The 19,452-nt window shown below is 38.9% G+C and overlaps 1 protein-coding gene across 4 annotated transcripts in view; it reads left to right on the top strand.

Annotated features, from left to right (window-relative positions):
* Positions 1 to 19,452, top strand: part of EXOC6B (exocyst complex component 6B) — a 516,821-nt gene that overhangs the window by 82,312 nt on the left and 415,057 nt on the right. For 3 of the 4 annotated variants that reach the window (XM_079791730.1, XM_079791732.1, XM_079791733.1), the window contains 2 exons: positions 1,658 to 1,862; positions 4,807 to 4,836. In XM_079791730.1, coding sequence (XP_079647856.1) covers positions 1,658 to 1,862; positions 4,807 to 4,836 — 235 coding nt within the window. The remainder of the gene's footprint in view (positions 1 to 1,657; positions 1,863 to 4,806; positions 4,837 to 19,452) is intronic. The other variant, XM_079791731.1, reaches the window with a different exon arrangement.

The following is a 19,452-nucleotide window of genomic DNA, read 5'->3' as shown; positions in this document are numbered from 1 at the left end:
AATGCAGGAGCTGTCCTCTGGTGGTCAGTGTGCTCCCACAGGGGGAGCGTCACTCAGTCAGAAGCCGGGCACATGGCTGGCTAGCGCAGCAGCGGTGGTGGGAGCCTCTCCCGCCTCCGTGGTAGCACTAAGGCATCAGTCAGACATCCCCTGAGGACTCCCAGACTGCGAAAGAGTGCAGTCCGTGCTGAGGGATCCCTCCCCTCCGAGTGCACGAATTTTATGCACCAGGCCTCTAGTCTATAATAATGTGTCTAATTCCTTGTTATTTGACATCTAGATTAGTATTTTTATTTGTTAATAAATATAACTAATTCAAGAAACTTATGCATCTAATTTGTGTTTGTTTATTTTTGAAATGTAGCTGTTTAGAATACTTGTTTTGGTAAAATTCTTCATTGAAAACTTGTATCATTAGTACAAATTTGTTTACCAGCAGGCTGTGAATTATCATTTATTGAAACCCTTGAAAATGTTACCTATGATTTTTTAAGAAATATTTATCAGTTTGCGTGACAAATTATGTTTTTGATTTGGATTTATTAACATTTCAGTTCAACTTCTTTTTTCACATATTGGCCCTTTTAAAAATTCTTTTAAGACTTTTCTTGTTCACTGCTTTTAAAAAAAGCTCAAGTGTATATGTTGCAAATAATCTTTACCAGGTTGTTGTTTTCTCTTTATTCTTATTAATTATGTTCTTTTTATGCATAGCTTATTTTGTTTTTATCTTGTCACCTTTATCATTTTCTTATGCTTATGGAAGCTTTTCTTCCTGTTAGATAAATATTGTCCCTTTATCGTTATGAAATATTTCTCTGTATTACAGCAATATTTATTGTCTTAAACTATTTTCTCTTATACTAACAGCTATTTAAGCATTTTTATGATGACTTTTTGCATGGTATATCTTACTTCATTTTCTATTTTATAACTTATTTGTTTCTTTGAATTTAAAGTATGTTTCTTATAGACAACATATATTCATATCATGCTTTTTAATCCTTTCTGACAATGTCTGCCTTTAGTTGGAGTGTATGTAATTGTTGATATGGTTGGATTTTGCTCTTTTGTTTTTTATGTTTTTCATGTCTTTTTTGTTCTTCTGCTTTCTTCCTTTTTTGGTGTTAAATAATTTTTAGTGTGCTATTTAAAAATACATTGTTAAATTTTTTATTGATTACTTTTTGAGTTATTTTTTTAGAGGCTGCTCTATGGATTATAATCTGTATCTTAATTTATTACAGTCTACTTTAGGTCATTGATGGTACAATTTTGGTATAATGTAGTGACTTTGCTTTAACTCAGCTCCATTACTTCCTTCCTCTTTTGTACTATTTTGCCATATGTATTATATCTATATATTTTATAGAATCTACAATGCAGTGTTATAATCATTGCTTTAAAAAATCTTTCAATGAAATTGAAATAAAAGAGAAGAATATTTTTATTATAATTTACTTGTCTTTTAATGCATATATCTATTAATTGTTAATAATTTGAGATTTTCCATGGATGTTTTTATTAAAAAGTTAATACTGGATTTGTCTTAATGTACAATGAAAACTAATTCAGGCTAGAAATTTTGCCTGAGGAGTGTATCTGTGACCCAAAAACAGACTGAGTTGAGCTAAAGGTGATATAATTCCTTTTATAGGCATTACCCTGCACTGAAAACTCTGGAACATCTAGAGCATACCTATCTGCCTCAAGTGAGCCACTATCGATTCTGCAAGGTGATGGTGGATAATATTCCTAAGCTTCGCGAAGAAATTAAGGATGTCTCTATGTCTGATCTCAAAGACTTTCTGGAGAGTATCCGCAAACATTCAGACAAAATTGGAGAGACTGCCATGAAGCAAGTAGGTCTTGGGTTTATGATAGGTTGGCCAATGACTTTGCAAGTATTTTGTTAAATTCTTTTGCTTTGTGTCTTAATTATTTCTTGTCATTTTAGGGAAGTCCTTCATCTTTATGGGAACACACAATTAAAAGAATGTGTTATATTTTCTTAACAGAGAAAGGAATTATTTACTAATATATATATGTATAAATATATATATATATATATATATATATATATATACATATACATATGTGTGTGTATATATATGTATGTGTGTATATATATGTATGTGTATGTATATATATATTTTTTGCTGTGTGCATGTTCAGTAACTGCTGATTGATTGTAATGGTTTATATTGGGGCTTTGATGAGGTTTTTGTTTTTTGTTTGTTTGATTGTTTGTTTTTAAATACTACCTTTGGCTTTGGATATGATTTGAAGCCCAAGATTTTAAAAAGTTCTCTTTCTAGTTAATGAGAAAAATCGTGTTGCAGGTATTTTTGGTTGATTATTTACCATGTAAGCAAACTGTCATGTTATAGATTTGAATATTTCTGTAATTTTTATTTCTGACTAGAGGCCCGGTGCACAAAATTCATGCACTGGGGGGGGGGGTCCCCTCGCAGTCTGGGACCCCTCACTCCTTACCGCCTGCCCGCTTGCTGCTCCTTACCACTCAGCTCGCTGCTCCTTAGCGCTGCCCCGGAGGCAGGAGAGGCTCCTGCCACTGCTGCTGCATTCGCCAGCTGTGAGCCTGGCTTCTGGCTGAGTGGCACTCCCCCTGTGGGAGCACACTGACCACCAGGGGGTAGTTCCTCCACTGAGCATCTGCCCCCTGGTGGTCTTTGTGCATCATAGTGACTGGTCGTTCTGGTCTTTCCGCCTAATGGTCACTTAGGCTTTTATTATATAGATATCATTGGGTGTCAATGAAAAAGGCCTATAGGAAATGCTGTGAATTATGATCATAGAAGGAATTTATTTACAGCTTATAAATTAACAAATCTGTTAGAAATATTTATATTTTTTTCCTTTAATTTCTTCATCTTTAAGTCACCAACACCACAAGAAGTGTCTGGATTTCCTTTGTCATTATGAATAAAAGAGCAGGAATGATTTGCAGTGCTACTTGATTTTTTGAAATATAAGTCACATTGATTTTATTAAAATTTCTCAATATACCTTATGATGTAGCCTGCAACAATAAATAGAGGATTCATTTGTTTATGGAAAGTGTTTTTTTATTTTTATTTTTTATTCTGCATACAACTGTGTTCTTGAAGAAGTCATTTGTGGTTCTTATTCTGTGAGAAAGGAGGGAGTAGGCCATGTTTGGGTCACATGGTAATCTTTTAGATGTCTGTTTAATTCTGCAGAGGAGATTTGCCTATTGAGAATCCCTTTCCTAAGGGAATGCAGATATTCATTTCCATTTCTTCTTTTTGATTTTTGTCAGTGTTATATTTTACAGAATGGAAAGTTTAAAACTAATTGATGGTAAACCTGGTAGAAATAATGATATCTGTTTTTAGTGGTGAAGAAACAAAATTAATCATTGAAAATATACCTTTGCACTGCTGGTTGATTTTTTAAAAAAATCCTCACCCAAGGATATGTTTCTATTGATACAGAGAAGGAGAGCGAGAGAGAGCGAGAGAGCGAGAGAGCGAAAGAGAGCAGGCTGGGCTGAGGGGACACCCCCTCCCCCGAGTGCACAAATTTTGTGCACAGGGCCTCTAGTCTTCTATAATACTCAAATGCTAAGGAAAGTAGGTGGGGGAGAAACTACCATGTACTTTGTAGATAATGGTCAATAAATTTTTGCTTGAATTCATGGAAGTTGGAAAAGGAGAGTAAATGGTTTATTTATCATTTTATATCAAGCCCAAAATGGTTTTTCTGATGGTTTTCTTCACAATGGTGACTTAATTACTCTTTCCACTATGCTTCCTGTGCCATCTTTAATATGGCTTTGAAGATTACTGTAGAAGGGGAAAGACCAAGGAGTGTTACATTTGGGAGGGATTTAAGGGCTAGGCATGGATGCAGCACATTATCACTTCTACTCACATTTCATTGGCCAGAACTTAATTATATGGCTATACTGACCTGCAAGGGAGGTTGGGAAAGGATATCTGATAGTTTCTAAGAGGAGAAGGACACAGGTTTGGTAGATAATTGCTAGTCTCTGACAGAGTCTACCCTTCTGGTTATCAAATATCTCTTCACTCTTCCTTAGGCTTTTTCCTAAGAGTGGCAGCCCAATATCCCACCCAGTCATTACATCCATCTCAAAGTCTAGTATCTTCCAGAGATACTCAACATTCTTCATGAGATCCATATATGTCTCTCCAAGGGCTGGTGACCAGGAACTAGGATGACAAGTTACCTGGACCTGCGTCCCCTACTATCCCCAATTTATAAGAAAAAAGCAAAAATAAAATAACTACAACAAAAACTCCCATGTAGAAAAGGGAATAATGGGAGACACACAGTATTACCTGCTTCATAGCAAATCATGTAATCCTTTTGGGTCAGCATTGGGAAATCATTCCACCTTGGTAGTGAGGGAACTTCTTGTGTAGATGTTGACTCCTTGCCCATTGCTCTCCTGGGCTCCTGGCTGCACACTGCTTTTTCTTTTCTTCTTCTTCTTTTTTTTTTTTCTATGTGCTCTTCTGAAGTCCATGCTGAGGAATGTAGCTGCCTTACAAGAAGATTTTTTTTTTCTCTCTCTCCATCTATATTTATATCTACAACTTAGTTCCCCCTTGTCTCCTTCTTTCCCTCCCTAATTTCCTTCCTTCCTCTGCCTGCTTTCTGCTCCTGCAAATGTAGAGGCCTGGAAGTTGTTTTAAGGCTATGAACAGTCAAAGATTTATTGTCCAGATTTATGGGGTTTTGGCACGATAGTTATCTCAAAACTTAGTAGGCTTTTGATCTGTTTCTTTCTAACAGGTGCTATGTGGACGTCATACCCAGTATCAGGTACTATGTGGACATCATTTCTAAATATAATTTTCAGGAACTTTTTTCCTTCTTTCTTGTTTGGGGAGGTAGTGGAGGTGAGATAGCATAGCCCTTGCCTCATGTCACCTTCTTACATTAATGGCTTTGTTTTGAGGCTCTATGATAATGTGTGGGGAGATTATACCTGAATCTGATCGTTGCCTCAGGATTGAGTCACTTCGTTCAACTAATAGTCTTCTAGGAATTTTCTTTCTCAAACACTTACCTTTTTTTTCTCTCTCTCTCTTACTGTTTAGGATCTTTATGTGTTTAGCTTTATAACCCTCTGAGGCCCAAGTTTCTGGACTTCTATTCCCTATAAGTGCATTTGCAAATCAGTAAATTCTTTTCTATGCTCATCTTTTTTTCTTTTCTTTTTTTAAATTCTTGCCCAAGGATATTTTTTTCCATTGATTTCTTGAGAGAGTGGAAGGGAGGGAGGAGGGGGAGAAAAAGAGAGAGAGAGAAACATTGCTGTGAGACACATAGATCGGTTACCTGGGGTTGGGGAACCTGCAACCAAGGTACTTGCCCTTGACTGGGAATTGAAACTTCAGCCCTTCTGTCTATGAGCCAATTCTATAACCACTGAGCAAAACTGGCCAGGGCTATGCTCATCTTTTTATGTAATACCTTGTTAAAAGCAGAAAGTAAATGCCGATATACACTGTGACTATGACTGCCCATTCACTTATAGAGCTACAGTAGGCACATGGTGTGCTTTTTCATTTATTACAGGTTTGTTTTCCCAATTGTCTTGTCACATTTTTACAGGGCTCTCTAGGCTTTTGACTTGTGAAATATATATTCTTGCTGCCTACTGTCTGATCTCTAAATTAATGCCTTTTTTTTTTTTGTTATGGCCACACTGTTCTTCCAACACCAGTTTCTGTTTTCCTTAAATAATGTTGCCTGCTATTGTAGCTAAGCTCCAAAATCTCACCATAGAAGTTTTATTTTTAGCTCATGTAAAGTCTAAAATGGATGTTCTGGTAGGGTGGCACTGTTCCAAGTGATCTTCAAGGATCTAGGACTCTTCCAACTTGTGGCTTTACCACTTCAACCTGTGGCTTTCAAGATTACAGCAGTAGGGAAAAGAGTAATAAATAATGCTTGGAGGTTTATTATGGTCCAAGCTTATAAGTGATCCATATCACTTCTGCCAACATTACATTGGCCATAGCTTACACACTGCAAATGAGGCTTGGAAATACAGTCTATCTGTGTGACCAGGAGGTTTGGGAATAGCTAGCTAGTCTCTGTTACAACCTGCTGTAATATAGCCTAGAAAATACTTGTTTTCCATGTCTCTTGACTATTTTCTTCACAGTTTTATCTCTGACATTTCCCCCACATGTTTGTTTCCCTTCAGATTTACTAATTCAATTTTTAGCATTGTCAATGCTGCTATTAAAAATTTTATTCTTGCTCTAGCTGATTTGTTTCAGTGGATAGAGCGTTGGCCTGCAGACTGAAGGGTCCCAGGTTCAATTCTGGTCAAGGGCACATGCCTGGGTTGCGGGCTTGGTCCCCAGTGTGGGGCATGCAGGAGATAGCCGATCAATGATTCTCTCTCATCATTGATGTTTCTCTCTTTCCCTCTCCATTCCTCTCCAATATCAATAAAAATATATTTTAAAAAATTTTAATATTTATTTTTAGTTCAGCAACCAGAGTTTTGGCTTTAAAGAGTTTGTTCTTGTCTTTTTTTTGGTAAAGCCTTCTTTAGAATCATATGAGAAAACATATGAAAGTCTTATTTATATTGATAGTTGGCTGGATGCTTCTAGAAATTATGTAGGTGAATATGGGTTGCTATAGTAACCCATGGGGTGAGCTTTGTCCTTGGTTCAGTGGAATGATAGAGGCAGTTAGTAAATTGACTTGTCTTAGTGATACACCAGGCCAAAACAAACTACTAGAAGGTTTCCACAATAATTGAGCTTTAATGAGTAAATGAGGTTTCATGCTTATATCTGAGATTATAATTTTTTTTTTATTGATTTCAGAGAGGAAGGGAGAGGGAGAGAGAGATAGAAACATCAATGATGAGAATTATTGATCGGCTATCTTCTGCATGGCGCGTACTGGGGATTGAGCCTGCAACCCAGGCATGCGCGTACTGGGAATTGACCCTGGTTCATGGGTCGACGCTCAACCCCTGAACTACATGGCCAGGCCTAAACTGTACGGTTTTATTTTGCCTTTGTATGTAGGAAACAATGGTATATAGTCCACTTTAAAATGGTATCTAGGTGAAAGTCTCTGCATCTTCCACCTGTCTTTCAATATGCCTGGAAAGCTGCACAAAGGTAAGAAAATGTTCAGTTATGATAACTAAGTTAGAAGCTCAGTCATTTAGCAAAATCTGAGGAGAAATTTTAACATTGTTCATTCTGCTTTTTTTAAATTCTACTCTCTTATTACCAATTGAATTTTAGGTTAAGCAGTTAGGTTTTTATTTTTAAAAAGTCTTTCATGTTCTGAGATATATATATTTAAAATGGCATTGGATTGAAAGCATTTAGTGGACCCACCTGTGGGTTCTGCCATGGACCCAGAGCCATTTTTAAAGCAGGCAGAAAAAACCTTTTCAATGTTGACAGTCCTCCAGTGTGTTTCCAAAACAATGTGCATATCCGGTTTGGAATTATCATTTCAGCTTGAAGTGATTTTATAAAAAAAAATGTCTAAAGGAGTTCTTTCTTAATTGTCTATTGTTTTCTAGTTCCTTTTGAAATTGATTTCTGTAATTCACTTATGGAATTGATTTGTACAGGAGGGAAGTTCTATATTTCTTATTCTGATTAGTTTGCATTAAGCTTTGTGGAGCTAAATAACATTTATAATGTAAACACATTCTTGCTAGGTTGATTTCTGTGTTGAGGCCCTTTAATGAAGGGAAGGATTTATTTACTTTAAAAATTCTAACTTGGGTTTGCCAAATTATATGAGTTATATAACTGATGCTTAGGCAAGGAACTGGTTCCATAAAAGAAATTGAAGGCTTCCAGCCATTCTTTCTTTAGTAGCTGGTTTTAAAGAAACTGACCCTTGGGTGAGATTAGTTGTCACCATGGTCCTTTACACCTTATACTTTATTTGGTTAAGTGTTGATTAGAGCAAAATGTGCTCTTTTATTTATTGTGTAGACTATCTTTTGACTTAGATCTGGCTCAGAATTACCAACTGAGTTCACACAGGACATGTAATGACTGCCAAGGAAAAGCAATATTGTTGAAATCTCTTTTGTGCTGGATGTTATGCAACACTTCCACAGAATATGGCCTTTGGAGTCAAAGAAGTTGGTATTTAGTTGGTCTGGTATTCTTGGATTAACTTTATATTCACTTTTCTTCTTAATTTTGGTATTTATTTCTTCTTGCTTTTTGCTGATATGGTAGGTGTAAGGTGGAGGACTATGAGACTGTTTTATAGTAAGGAGTCTTGAAATAGGCAGCAATTAGAATAGCTATGGTAGATACTACATTTTTTTTAAACTGTTAAGTAATGATAATTAACAGAAGAAAACTCAGTCATAAACTACTAGAAAAAGTGGATAACAACTCAATTTTTAGTGTTTTGCAGAACCCCCAGGTCTTAGAAATTAGCAGCATCAGGTTCTTCTGGGAAAGGGGGTAAAATCAATGCCCAAACAGAAGGATTGGTTGAATATCTATTTCAAAAGCAGTTAAGACAACTGATTCCTTCCCTAGCTATTCCCTAGCAGTCAACTGCCTTATCTCAGCTCTAGCAGAAGAGCAGAGGAGAACAGATGCAAGTTGAGGGTAGGGTTATCAAACTGAAAACAGTGAGAGTTTATGTGCTAAGTATTGAGATTTATCCTCAATCTCACAGCTCTCTTCTGATTTGGTTCCCAGAACTTTGATAGCCAGGCTTAAATCCTTCATGTGTGAGATTGTAAGATACTCTGAATAAATGATTAGTACAAGAGAAATGTCCTAAAGATGTGTCCAATGGGTAGTCCCCAACAAAATGGACAAGTCCGATCTCTCGAGTCTGCAGTTGATCAGTCAGATGTACATGCACAGAAGTTTCAATCAGCTTTTCAGTTTCCCAATTTAAAATATAGACAGATAATAAAGGGTTACCAGACATTTAAGAAGAGCTCTAACGTGAAAGAGGTCAGAACAAACACGTAGATATTTTATAAGAAGAGGAAAACCGAAATGGCAAACCAAAACAAACTGTCATCAATAGTAGCATTAAAGAAACGAGAAAGTAACTTATATGCAAAAAAGAACAGAATGCTGCATAAAAGGAAGAATGTAGAGAACAAAAGAATGCTTAGAAATTAAAATTATGAAAGTAGAAACCACTTAATGGGGGGTTTGGAAAATAAAGTTGAAAAATATCTTCCACAGAGAAAAATAGAAAGAAAAAAAGATGGAATATGGGAAATATAAAATCTATAAGAATATTAAGGAGGCATCCAGGAGATCCAGCATTTGATGCTAGGGATTCTAGAAAAAGAAAGCAAAGAAAATGAACAAAAGGAATTCAATCATAGACATAATATGGGGAAAATTCCCAGAATTCTAAGACATGAACTAACAGATTAAAAGACCCACAAAGTGACCAACAAAAGGGATGAAAACAGACTTACATTAAGGAATGTTCTGAAATCTCAGAAGCCAGAGAACAAAGAGGAAATCCTGAATGCCTTTAGAGAGAAAAAACAGGTCACATACAAAGATTTGGTGTCAAAATTATTTTAGACAACACTGGAAGCTATACTGTAAGCTAACCTGAAATGGAGCAGTGTCTTTAAAGTTCTAAGGGAAAATGATTTCCTTAGAAATCATATTTCCATATGTAACCACAATACCAAGAAGGTGTGAGAGTACAAGTATTTTCAGTAATGAAAGGCCTGAAGAGTTTACTTTCCATGAACAAAAACCAAAAAGTATCTGATATATTCAGGACATAGATAATCCAACAGAAGACAAAGGCAGATAGTTTTCCTAAGATGATGGGCAAGGGAGGCAGTTGGTTGACAGTGGAGTAGCAGGGCAGAAAGTACAACTAGCACAGCCTGGAGAATTTTAGACGTTTTAAAACATATTCCTACGAAGATGAATATATATATTTATGCATATTAAGAGGAAATTCAGATAGTTGTGGAGAACTTGGGAACAAAGTAATGATAAGTCATAGAAAACTTAGCAAACATATACATAAGAAAATTATTAACTCCAGAAAACAAAAGTGTGTAAGAAAGGAAAAGTGATTGTAGTATCTTGCATGGCTTGACTGTGAATTGCATTTATATAGTTACTAGAAGCCCGGTGCACAAAATTCGTGCATGGGGGTGTGTGTCCCTCAGCCCAGCCTGCACCCTCTCCAATCTGGGACCCCTCGAGGGATGTCCGACTGCCCGTTTAGGCCCGATCCAGGTAGGATCGGGCTTAAACGGGCAGTCGGACATCCCTCTCACAATCCAGGACTGCTGGCTCCCAACTACTCGCCTGCCTGCCTTCCTGATTGCCCCTAACTGCTTCTGCCTGCCAGCCTGATCACCCCCTAACCACTCCCTGCCAGTCTGATTGATGCCTAACTGCTCCCCTGCCAGCCTATTTGCCCCTAACTGCCCTCCCCTGCAGGCCTGGTCACCCCTAACTGCCCTCCCCTGCAGGCCTGGGTGCCCCCCAACTGCTCTCCCCTGAAGGCCTGCCCCCCCCCCCCCCAACTGCCCTTCCGTGCAGGCCTGGTCGCCCCCAACTTCCCTCCTGCCGGCCTGGTCCCTCCCAACTTCCCTCCCCTGCTGGCCATCTTGTGGTGGCCATCTTGTGTCCACATAGGGGCAGTCATCTTTGACCAAATGGGGGCAGCCATCTTGTGTGTTGGAGTGATGGTCAATTTGCATTTTATTCTTTTATTAGATAGGATTAGATGGGATAGAGGCCTGGTGCACGGGTAGGGACCGGTTGTTTTTCCCTGAAGGGTGTCCCAGATCAGGGTGGGGGTTCCCTTGGGGTGTGGGGTGGCCTGGGCAAGGGGCCTGTGGTGGTTTGCAGGCCGGCCATGCCCCCCTGTGACCCAAGCAGAGGCCCTGGTATCTGGGATTTATTTATCTTCTATAATTGAAACTTTATAGCCTTGAGTGGAGGCCAAGGCAGGCCAGGGCTGTGGAAGCTTGGCTTCCTCCATCACCCGGGCAACTCAAGCCTCCTGCTCTCTCCAGCTCCATGGCTGCTGCCATTTTTGTTGGGATTTATTTATCTTCTATAATTGAAACTTTGTAGCCTTGAGCGGAGGCCTGGGCCGGCCAGGGCAGGTGGAAAGCTTGGCTTCCTCCATTGCTAGGGAAACCCAAGCCTCCTGCTCTCTCCGTGGCTGCAGCCATCTTGGTTGGGTTAATTTGCATACTTGCTCCTGATTGGCTGGTGGGCGTGGCTTGTGGTTTAGTAGAGGCATGGTCAATTTGCATATTACTCTTTTATTAGATAGGACTAGAGGCCTTGATGCATGAAATTCATGCAAGAGTAGGCCTTTCTTCCCCCGGCTGCCGGCACCGGCTTCCCCCTGGCACCCAAGACCCGGGCTTCCCTCCGGCTGCCAGCAGGCACCCAGGACCCAAGCTTTCCTCTGGCCACTGGCAGGCACCTGGGACCCAGGCTTTCCTTAGGCCGCTGGCAGGCACCCGGGACCTGGGCTTCCCTCGCAGCCCTGGCTTTGCCCGGAATGTCGTCTGGAAGGATGTCCAGTCTAATTAGCATATTATGCTTTTATTATTATAGATAATAATTAAATACTAAAAGTTAATTATCAGAGTAATCTATTGATTTATCTTTGTTTTTGAGAGATAAGTTAATGTACACTGTGCAGATGTGTGGTACTGATGTATTATGTCTGTGAATGAGACCTAAATCCTCATCTTCCCTCTTGGAAAATCAATGATTAAAGGTAATGCTTAAAAGTAAACAAACAAAACAAGACACAAAAACACAATAGCCAAAAGGCAGAAGCAACCTGAGTGTTCATTGACAGATGAATGGATAAACAAAATGTGTTATACAAATTCAATGGGACAATTATTCAGCCTTAAAATAGAAGGGAATTTGGACACATGCTACAACATGGATGACCCTTGGAGACATTGTGCTAAGTGAAATAAACCAGGCACAAAAGGATGAATATTGTATGATTCCACTTATGTGAGGTTCCTGAAGTAGTCAATTCATAGACAGAAAGTGGAATGATGGTTTCCAGGTGCTGGGGAGAGATGGAATAATAAGTTAGTGTTTAATGAGTACAGAGTTTCAGTTGGGGAAGATAAAGTTCTGAAGATGGATGGTGATGATGGTTGTACAACAATATGAATGTGCCTAATGCCACAGAACTGTACAGTTACAAAGAATTAAAAAGGGAAAATTTATGTTATGTATATTTATCACAATCATAAAACTAAAAAAAACCACCAGACAGTAGCACATATAACCATGCTGTATAGAGATAAAAAGGTAAGCATCAAAAGAGTAACTACCTTTGGGAGTAAATAGGAAAGGAGAAAACTGTTGTTTCTCATAATAAACTCTACAGAACTATTTGTCTCTGTATGACTTAGCTATGCATGGCTTTTCATGAATAATTTGGATAAAATCTATTGATCAAAAAAAGAGAGAGAAGAAATATAAGTCATATACATACACACACACACACACACACACACACACACACACACACGGTGGGAAAAATTCTCTCAGTGTACAAAGGAAGAGTTGCTCTTATTTAAGAGATTATTTATATTTATCTTTGGCACTATTGATTTTCTTTTCTGCTTTATGGGGGGTAATTGAGCAGTCTTCAGTCCTCAGTTTCATAGACGTAACAAGATGGAATTAGAATTATGTATTAGATGTAAATTAAATTAAGGTCCATTCAATTCTCTGTTATATTGTGTGCCTTTTTAAGGAAGAAAACAGATAAATTTGGTAGAATGGGCAACAAAGCAAATGTTTTTTTGTAATGTAAACATTTTGAAGGTGATGAAAATTTGTGATAATCAGAGTGATCTCTTTCTTCTGCCTTATATTCTTTTTTTTAAATACATTTTATTGATTTTTTACAGAGAGGAAGAGAGAGGGATAGAGAGTTAGAAACACCGATCAGCTGCCTCTTGCACACCCCCTACTGGGGATGTGCCCGCAACCAAGGTACATGCCCTTGACCGGGATCGAACCTGGGACCCTTGAGTCCGCAGGCCGACGCTCTATCCACTGAGCCAAACCGGTTTCGGCTCTGCCTTATATTCTTAAGATAAATATTCACCTGTGTTCAGAAGAGAATATGAGTTCTTCAGCACCCTCTTTTAGTTGCAAAATAAATGTCACACTCTGCCACACCTGCCACTACTACAGGTCCACACCCTGATTTCGTACTTGGGCATGTGCTCTGATGAGTGAGCTGTCCGTGCTGCTGCGGGAGAAGATTGGGAAAGAGGGAATTAAAACAACAATGAAGGAAAATAGTGCTGATAGGCTAGCCTTCATAAAATTGGCTAGGCCTCAGAATTTTGTGGGAGAGAGCCTGCGGCCTCATATTATTTCATTGGGAAACAACTTTTTGTTAAATTTAAAATAAAGGAACATGATCCACAATGTGAAGTTTTTCTTGGGTGGTTTGTAAAATAACTGAACTTCATTCCAATACAATACTCCTAGAATTTCCTACTGCCCCCAAGTGTCATAAATAAATGCACCACACTAATGTGGAAATGAGGTTCAGTTCACTGAACTCATTTTTTACTTGAATTTGAGAACAATACTTTAGATCTAAGTTATGAGGTGGAAATGATTGATTTTATTAACATAAGTAAGATGCTATCTGGTTATGTTTTTATTATATAATTTAACCTCTGAAATATGCAAGGATATATAAGAGGTTATTTAAAATGATGCCTTAAATATGCTAGTAAATATGTAACCTAAGTGCTATTAGACATTATTACACAAGGGGCCAAGAACACCACTTTATTATTTTTATTATCAGATAAACTTTAGATTGGTCAGACATAGCCTCTCTCTGCCTTTCTAAAAGATGAATGGAAGCAAGATGTATTTTTCATCTCATCAATGTAATGGTCTATTAATGCTTTTGTTTAATAGTGATCTCTCACTACAGGTCTATATGCGCTAGTATTCTTGTGTTGTATTTATGAAGTTACTATCACACTTTGCTTATATTTCAAGTCAAATATAACAACTGCATGATTAAAATATAGAGTAAATATTTTAAAACAAAGATTTGCTTCTCTTTTACTTCCCTTCTCTTTACATGCTAGTTTCCCCCCTATTTTTCCCTTCTCTTTTTTCCCCCCTCTTTTCTCTCTCTTTTCCTTTCTCTTGGTGTAGAAATCTTGCTTGCAAGACCTGAGGGTTCTGCTTCTTTCTGAGCAGACCAACCCAAGTGAGAATCTTTATTTTTAAAAATATCAACCATGATGTAAGATCTAAAACCATAATAAAGCTTAACTCAAGTTTGAAAGCTATGGTATTTGCTCTCTATTATGTATGTATTTAGTTGTGTGGATAATGGTTCTTTGTCTAAAGAACAATTCCAACTATGGCATTTTTTAGAGGGTTTAAATTCAAGGGTAAAGACTATTCAGTTCTGGTTTGTCCCAGATCCCAGATTTTCTTGATATTCTGATATAATTTTATTATTAACTAGAGGCCTGGTGCACAAAATTCATGCACTCGGGGGGGAGGATCTCTAAGCCTAGCCTTTGCCCTCTCGCAGTCCAGGAGCCTTTGGGGGATATCTGACGGATGGCTTAGGCCCGCTCCCCATGAGGAGAGCGGGCCTAAGCCATCAGTCAGACATCCTTAGTGCTGCTGTGGAGGCGGGAGAAGCTCCCGCCACTGCCGCTGCACTCGCCAGCCATGAGCCCAGCTTCTGGCTGAGCGGAGCGCCCCCTGTGGGAGCACACTGGCCATCAGGGGGCAGCTCCTGCATTGAGTGTCTGCTCCCTGGTGGTCAGTGCACATCATAGCGACCGTTCAGTCAATTTGCATATTAGCCTTTTATTATATAGGATTATTATATAAGATTCTAATTAGATTAAATAGGTTCCAATACCTAATTTGATATCAACACAGTGAAAAGTGTACAAAGCAAACAAGAACACCAAAGACATGTTTTAAAATGGTTGTAAATTTTGCCCATTTTAAAATTAAATGTGATTAATCCTTGGATCCTGCCTGCAGATAGTAATTTATTCTACTGTTTTAATTCCATCTTAAATTTGGTAAGTGCTTTCTCACATTTAGTTCTTTTCTATCCTAAGTTTAGGTCTATTTAATTCTACAAAGTAGATCTTATAGAGCATGATTAATATATTTTGTCATTTCGATTGTCTTTTTTAAAAAAATGCTTTTGTTGGGGTGGCAGGGATCATTAATAATCAAGAAAAATAGGTGTCTTATGTAATTGACTATAGACAGTATTGTAACATTTTATAAATAGAAGAATTATGAGTTATAAAGCAGAATAGTCAAAGAGGAATTAGCACCAACCAAATTTACTTAAAAAAAAAGATTGAGTTTGATTATATTGATTATAAGAAGACTTTGAGATAGTGGTCTAAGATGGTAGATTGTGGTTTAATATACTTAGGGAGAAAGGAGACTGGTTCCATTGTTGACATTCTCAAGGACTATAGCCATTTACTTATTATGAATTTGACTTGCACTAATTACAAAGTAGGAGCGCTAATGCCTTATCTTTGTCATTCCATTATAGTGATACTAAAAAATACCAAGCATCAGTTAAACCTCTTTCTAATAATTTTAGAGAGTGTAAGCTCATATCCATTCCTAGTCTTTTTTTGTAGAGAAACTTTTATAATCCTACTAGAGGCCCAGTGCATGATTGAATCATGCACGTGTAGGGTCCCCTACATGCTTTCGCTTTTCGCGGTGGAGCTGGGTGCCTGTCCACTGGTGCCAGAGCAGACAGGCACCCAGCTCCCCCACTTTTGATGGTCCGCGGCCGCTGAGGAGGGCGACCCTGCTGTTGAGAGGCGCAGGGGGCAGGACTCCCGCCCCCTGCGCCTCTCAACGGCCGCTGAGGGGGGCTGCCGCGGACACCTGGCTACCCTGCCATTGAGAGGCGCAGCTGGGTGTCTGTGGCAGGCCCCCTCAGCAGCCGCGGATCTGGCCGTTGAGAGGCATAGGGGGCGGGAGTCCCGCCCCCTGCGCCTCTCAACAGCAGGGTAGCCCCCCTCAGTGGCAGCGGATCCGTGCCTCTCAATGGCTGGATAGGCCACCCCGAGTCCCGCCCCCCAGCCTCCCTCCGCCCAATCGTGGGTGTAGCGGAGTGATGGTAATTTACATATTACTCTATTATTAGATAGGATATAGTAAAAGCCGACTATGCAAATCGACCAAATGGTGGAATAACCATTGGAACGACTGGTTACTCTGATGCACACTGACCACTAGGGGGCAGACGCTCAACACAGGAGTTGCCCCCAGCCTGCAGGCCCCAGGCTAGCCAAGGTGGGTGCCAGTGGGAGGCCCCCCAATTGCCCCGCCAGTTGCCTCACAGATTGGCCCTGATTGCCGGCCAGGCCTACGGACCCTACCCATGCACGAATTTCATGCATTGGGCCTCTAGTATCTTAATAATCAAAGAACATAGGTTTGAAATCAAAAAAGCTAGGTTAAAGCATGGCTATCTCAGTTATAATGTGAGTGGACAAAACATTTAATCCAAGCCTTCCTTTCCTGTTTTATTTTGTTTGTTAATCCTCACCTGAAGATTTTTTTTCATTGCTTTTTAAAGAGAGTGCAGAAAGGAGGGAGGGAGGCATGAAGGGAAGAAGTGGGAGAGACAGAGAGAGAGACACATTGATTGGTTGGTTGTCTCTTGCATGCTCCCTGACCAGGTCTGGGGATCAAACCTGCAACCCAGGTAGGTGCCCTTGACTGGGAATCGAAATCGGGATGCTTTGGTGTTTGGGAGGTAACTTCTCTAACCACTGAACAACACAGGCCAGGGTCTTCCTTTCCTCTTTTAGTAATAAGAGTCAAATAAGATTATGTAAGTAAAGTACTTAGCACTGTGTCCAAAACACTGCATACCCCCAAAATATGGCATTTTTGGATGATTTTTGTTTTGAGATCAATGCGATTTTTTTCAGGCAATTAAAATCTTCACTTGGGGGTATCTTGGGTATTAATAGCCTGATACCAACTGTCTTTCCCCCTCTCCATCTCCTTATTAAATAAATGCAACTCTATTTTTCTGTGAGTATATAAACAAACTGATTTGGAAAAGCATGAGTCATGACTTTTGGAGGGGAACATTTTTTTAACCTTAAAAGGGTTTTTCATGCTTTGGTGTTAAGAAATGCAGTATTGTTGGTTGTTGTTGTTGTTTATTTTTGTTTTGTTTTTACTATATCTGTAATGATGGCTTTAATGTCAATGATAAACTAATCTCTAGGCTTGTTTAAATAAGCAATTCAGACCATAGAAATTAATGAGACCGAAATAGATTTTGTAGAGTAGTGAAACCAAGTGTGAGGCTTGGATCTAGAGCCCTCCTCTCCAATCCCCAAGTGTTCCCTTTGACCTGGGGGATACCTCTTACTGGTCCTGGAGGAATCAGTGGATAATTCCTCGGATTGTTATGCTCTCAGCAAGTGGTTTATTCTTATCCTCTGTCAGATGTTTTCTTTACTGAGCACAAAAGCTCCATTAAAATAATGCTAAGGGAATTGATATGTGAGGAAATAAAAAGAAAGGGAGAAAAAAATATTTAAACACATTCAAGAGAGCCAGAGATATAGACTTAAGGATGGTCTAAAAGAGAGAACTCTAGTTTAGTTGTATTTTCTCACATCCTTCTAGATCTTCCTGACAAAGTAGGAACCCTTAAAGTAGTTAAAATTAAAAAAAAAAATTACATATAATAAAATTCATTATTTTTTGGTATACATGGGTTTTTTAAACATGCATAGTAGTTTCATGTAACCAGCACTACAAATATGATACAGGACAATTTTATCACTTCCCCAAATTCCATTATGCCGCCCCATAACTCATGGCCATTGATCATGAAATGAATAAAAATATATAGGATGGGGGACTTAGCCAGTGTGGCTCAGTTGGTTGGGTAGCATCCTGTGCACTGGAAGGTTGCCAGTTTGATTCCCAGTCTGGGCACATGCCCGGGTTGCAGGTTCAATCCCTGGTAGGGGGTGTGCAGGAGGCAGCTGATGTTATGTTTCTTTCTCTCTCTTCCTCTCCTTTCCCCTCTCTTTGAAAATCAATTAAAAAATCTTTAAAAGAAATGGATGGGAAACACATCCAACAAATAATTAGGACTACTAACTAGAACTTTAGTTAATTATTGCTACACTACTCACTGATGGGGAATGTGGCATTTCTCTTATTCTCTCTTGTTTAGGATCTTAATAGAAATGAACCCCAAACCAAAAACACAAACTTAAATTTTTGCAATCGAATAGTCACAGATAAACATCTAAATTGTTGCTTTTTCTAGGTCTATGGGATTCTAAGGTTTAGAGGTTTTATCACCTTTGAACCTGACTCTTGGGATGGATTCTTTCTATTTTCATCAGAAGGTGAATGGATAAATGACTGCTCTGAGATGGCTAGGAAATATAACACTTTGGACCAGGAAATATGGGAAATGGTCAGGTCATTAGAGTTGAATTTTTCAATTGTGGACTTCTTTGTTCTTTGTGAGAGGCTAAGGGACAGTGTAATGGCAAGAGTGTATACTGTGGGCTGAAAGTTTTCAACCGATTATGTTTTATTTGTTTTGAAAGCTTGCTAAAAAAGCTGTTTTGTTGACAAGTTCAGGCTACTTTACCTTCCTGACATACTTTTCTAATTGCACATCTATAGCAAATTTAGAACAGCTTTCAGTTATTACTTGTGTGTGTGCATGCGGAGGAGAAAATTCTCGGCAGATTAGGGCATTTGTTTTTGGGGAAAGAAAGGCTTGGTCAGGTTGTGGTGTGTACTTGCATGTGTGTGTGTTTGCTTAAACTCTGAAGTCAGCCAACCGTGGAGGCCTCTGAGTGTGGTTAGACGTTAGTGAAGAACAGTGATAATGGACCTTTATGTAAATTTTTAAGTATTTGGAAATATTTAAAAATTGAGAAAATACTGTTTTAGAAATGAGTGACCGGTTAGGGGAGATGATTATACTCTATACCAGTGAGATGTTAATGAGATTGGGAGGGAAGTAGTGAATTGAAGAGCCCTTATTTTTAAAAAGTCTGACAGTGCCAATGATTAAGATGTATTTTGTCCCGTGGCACACCATGAAGAAAGTGGACTTTAAATGACACGGGACCCACTTGGAGAACCCTAGGCAATAAAAGGGATCTGGGGCAGGTGTTTGGAAAAGGGGAACTTATAGGTAGGATAGAGTCCAGGAAGGGAAATAAGATGGTAATCATTTACTGGCATTTTCTTGAGGGCACGTGTCTGAATTGGTTTCATCTTTTTGTTCTCACAGAACCTAGCACACAGATTTGCATTAACTTAGGCATTCATCAAATTTTTGTTATGTTATACATATATATACTTTTTT

Source organism: Cnephaeus nilssonii (assembly GCF_951640355.1).
Source record: "Cnephaeus nilssonii genome assembly, chromosome: 15".
Classification (NCBI taxonomy): domain Eukaryota; kingdom Metazoa; phylum Chordata; class Mammalia; order Chiroptera; family Vespertilionidae; genus Cnephaeus; species Cnephaeus nilssonii.
Note: the sequence above shows the minus strand (reverse complement) of the source record. Positions and strands in the feature narration are given on the sequence as shown.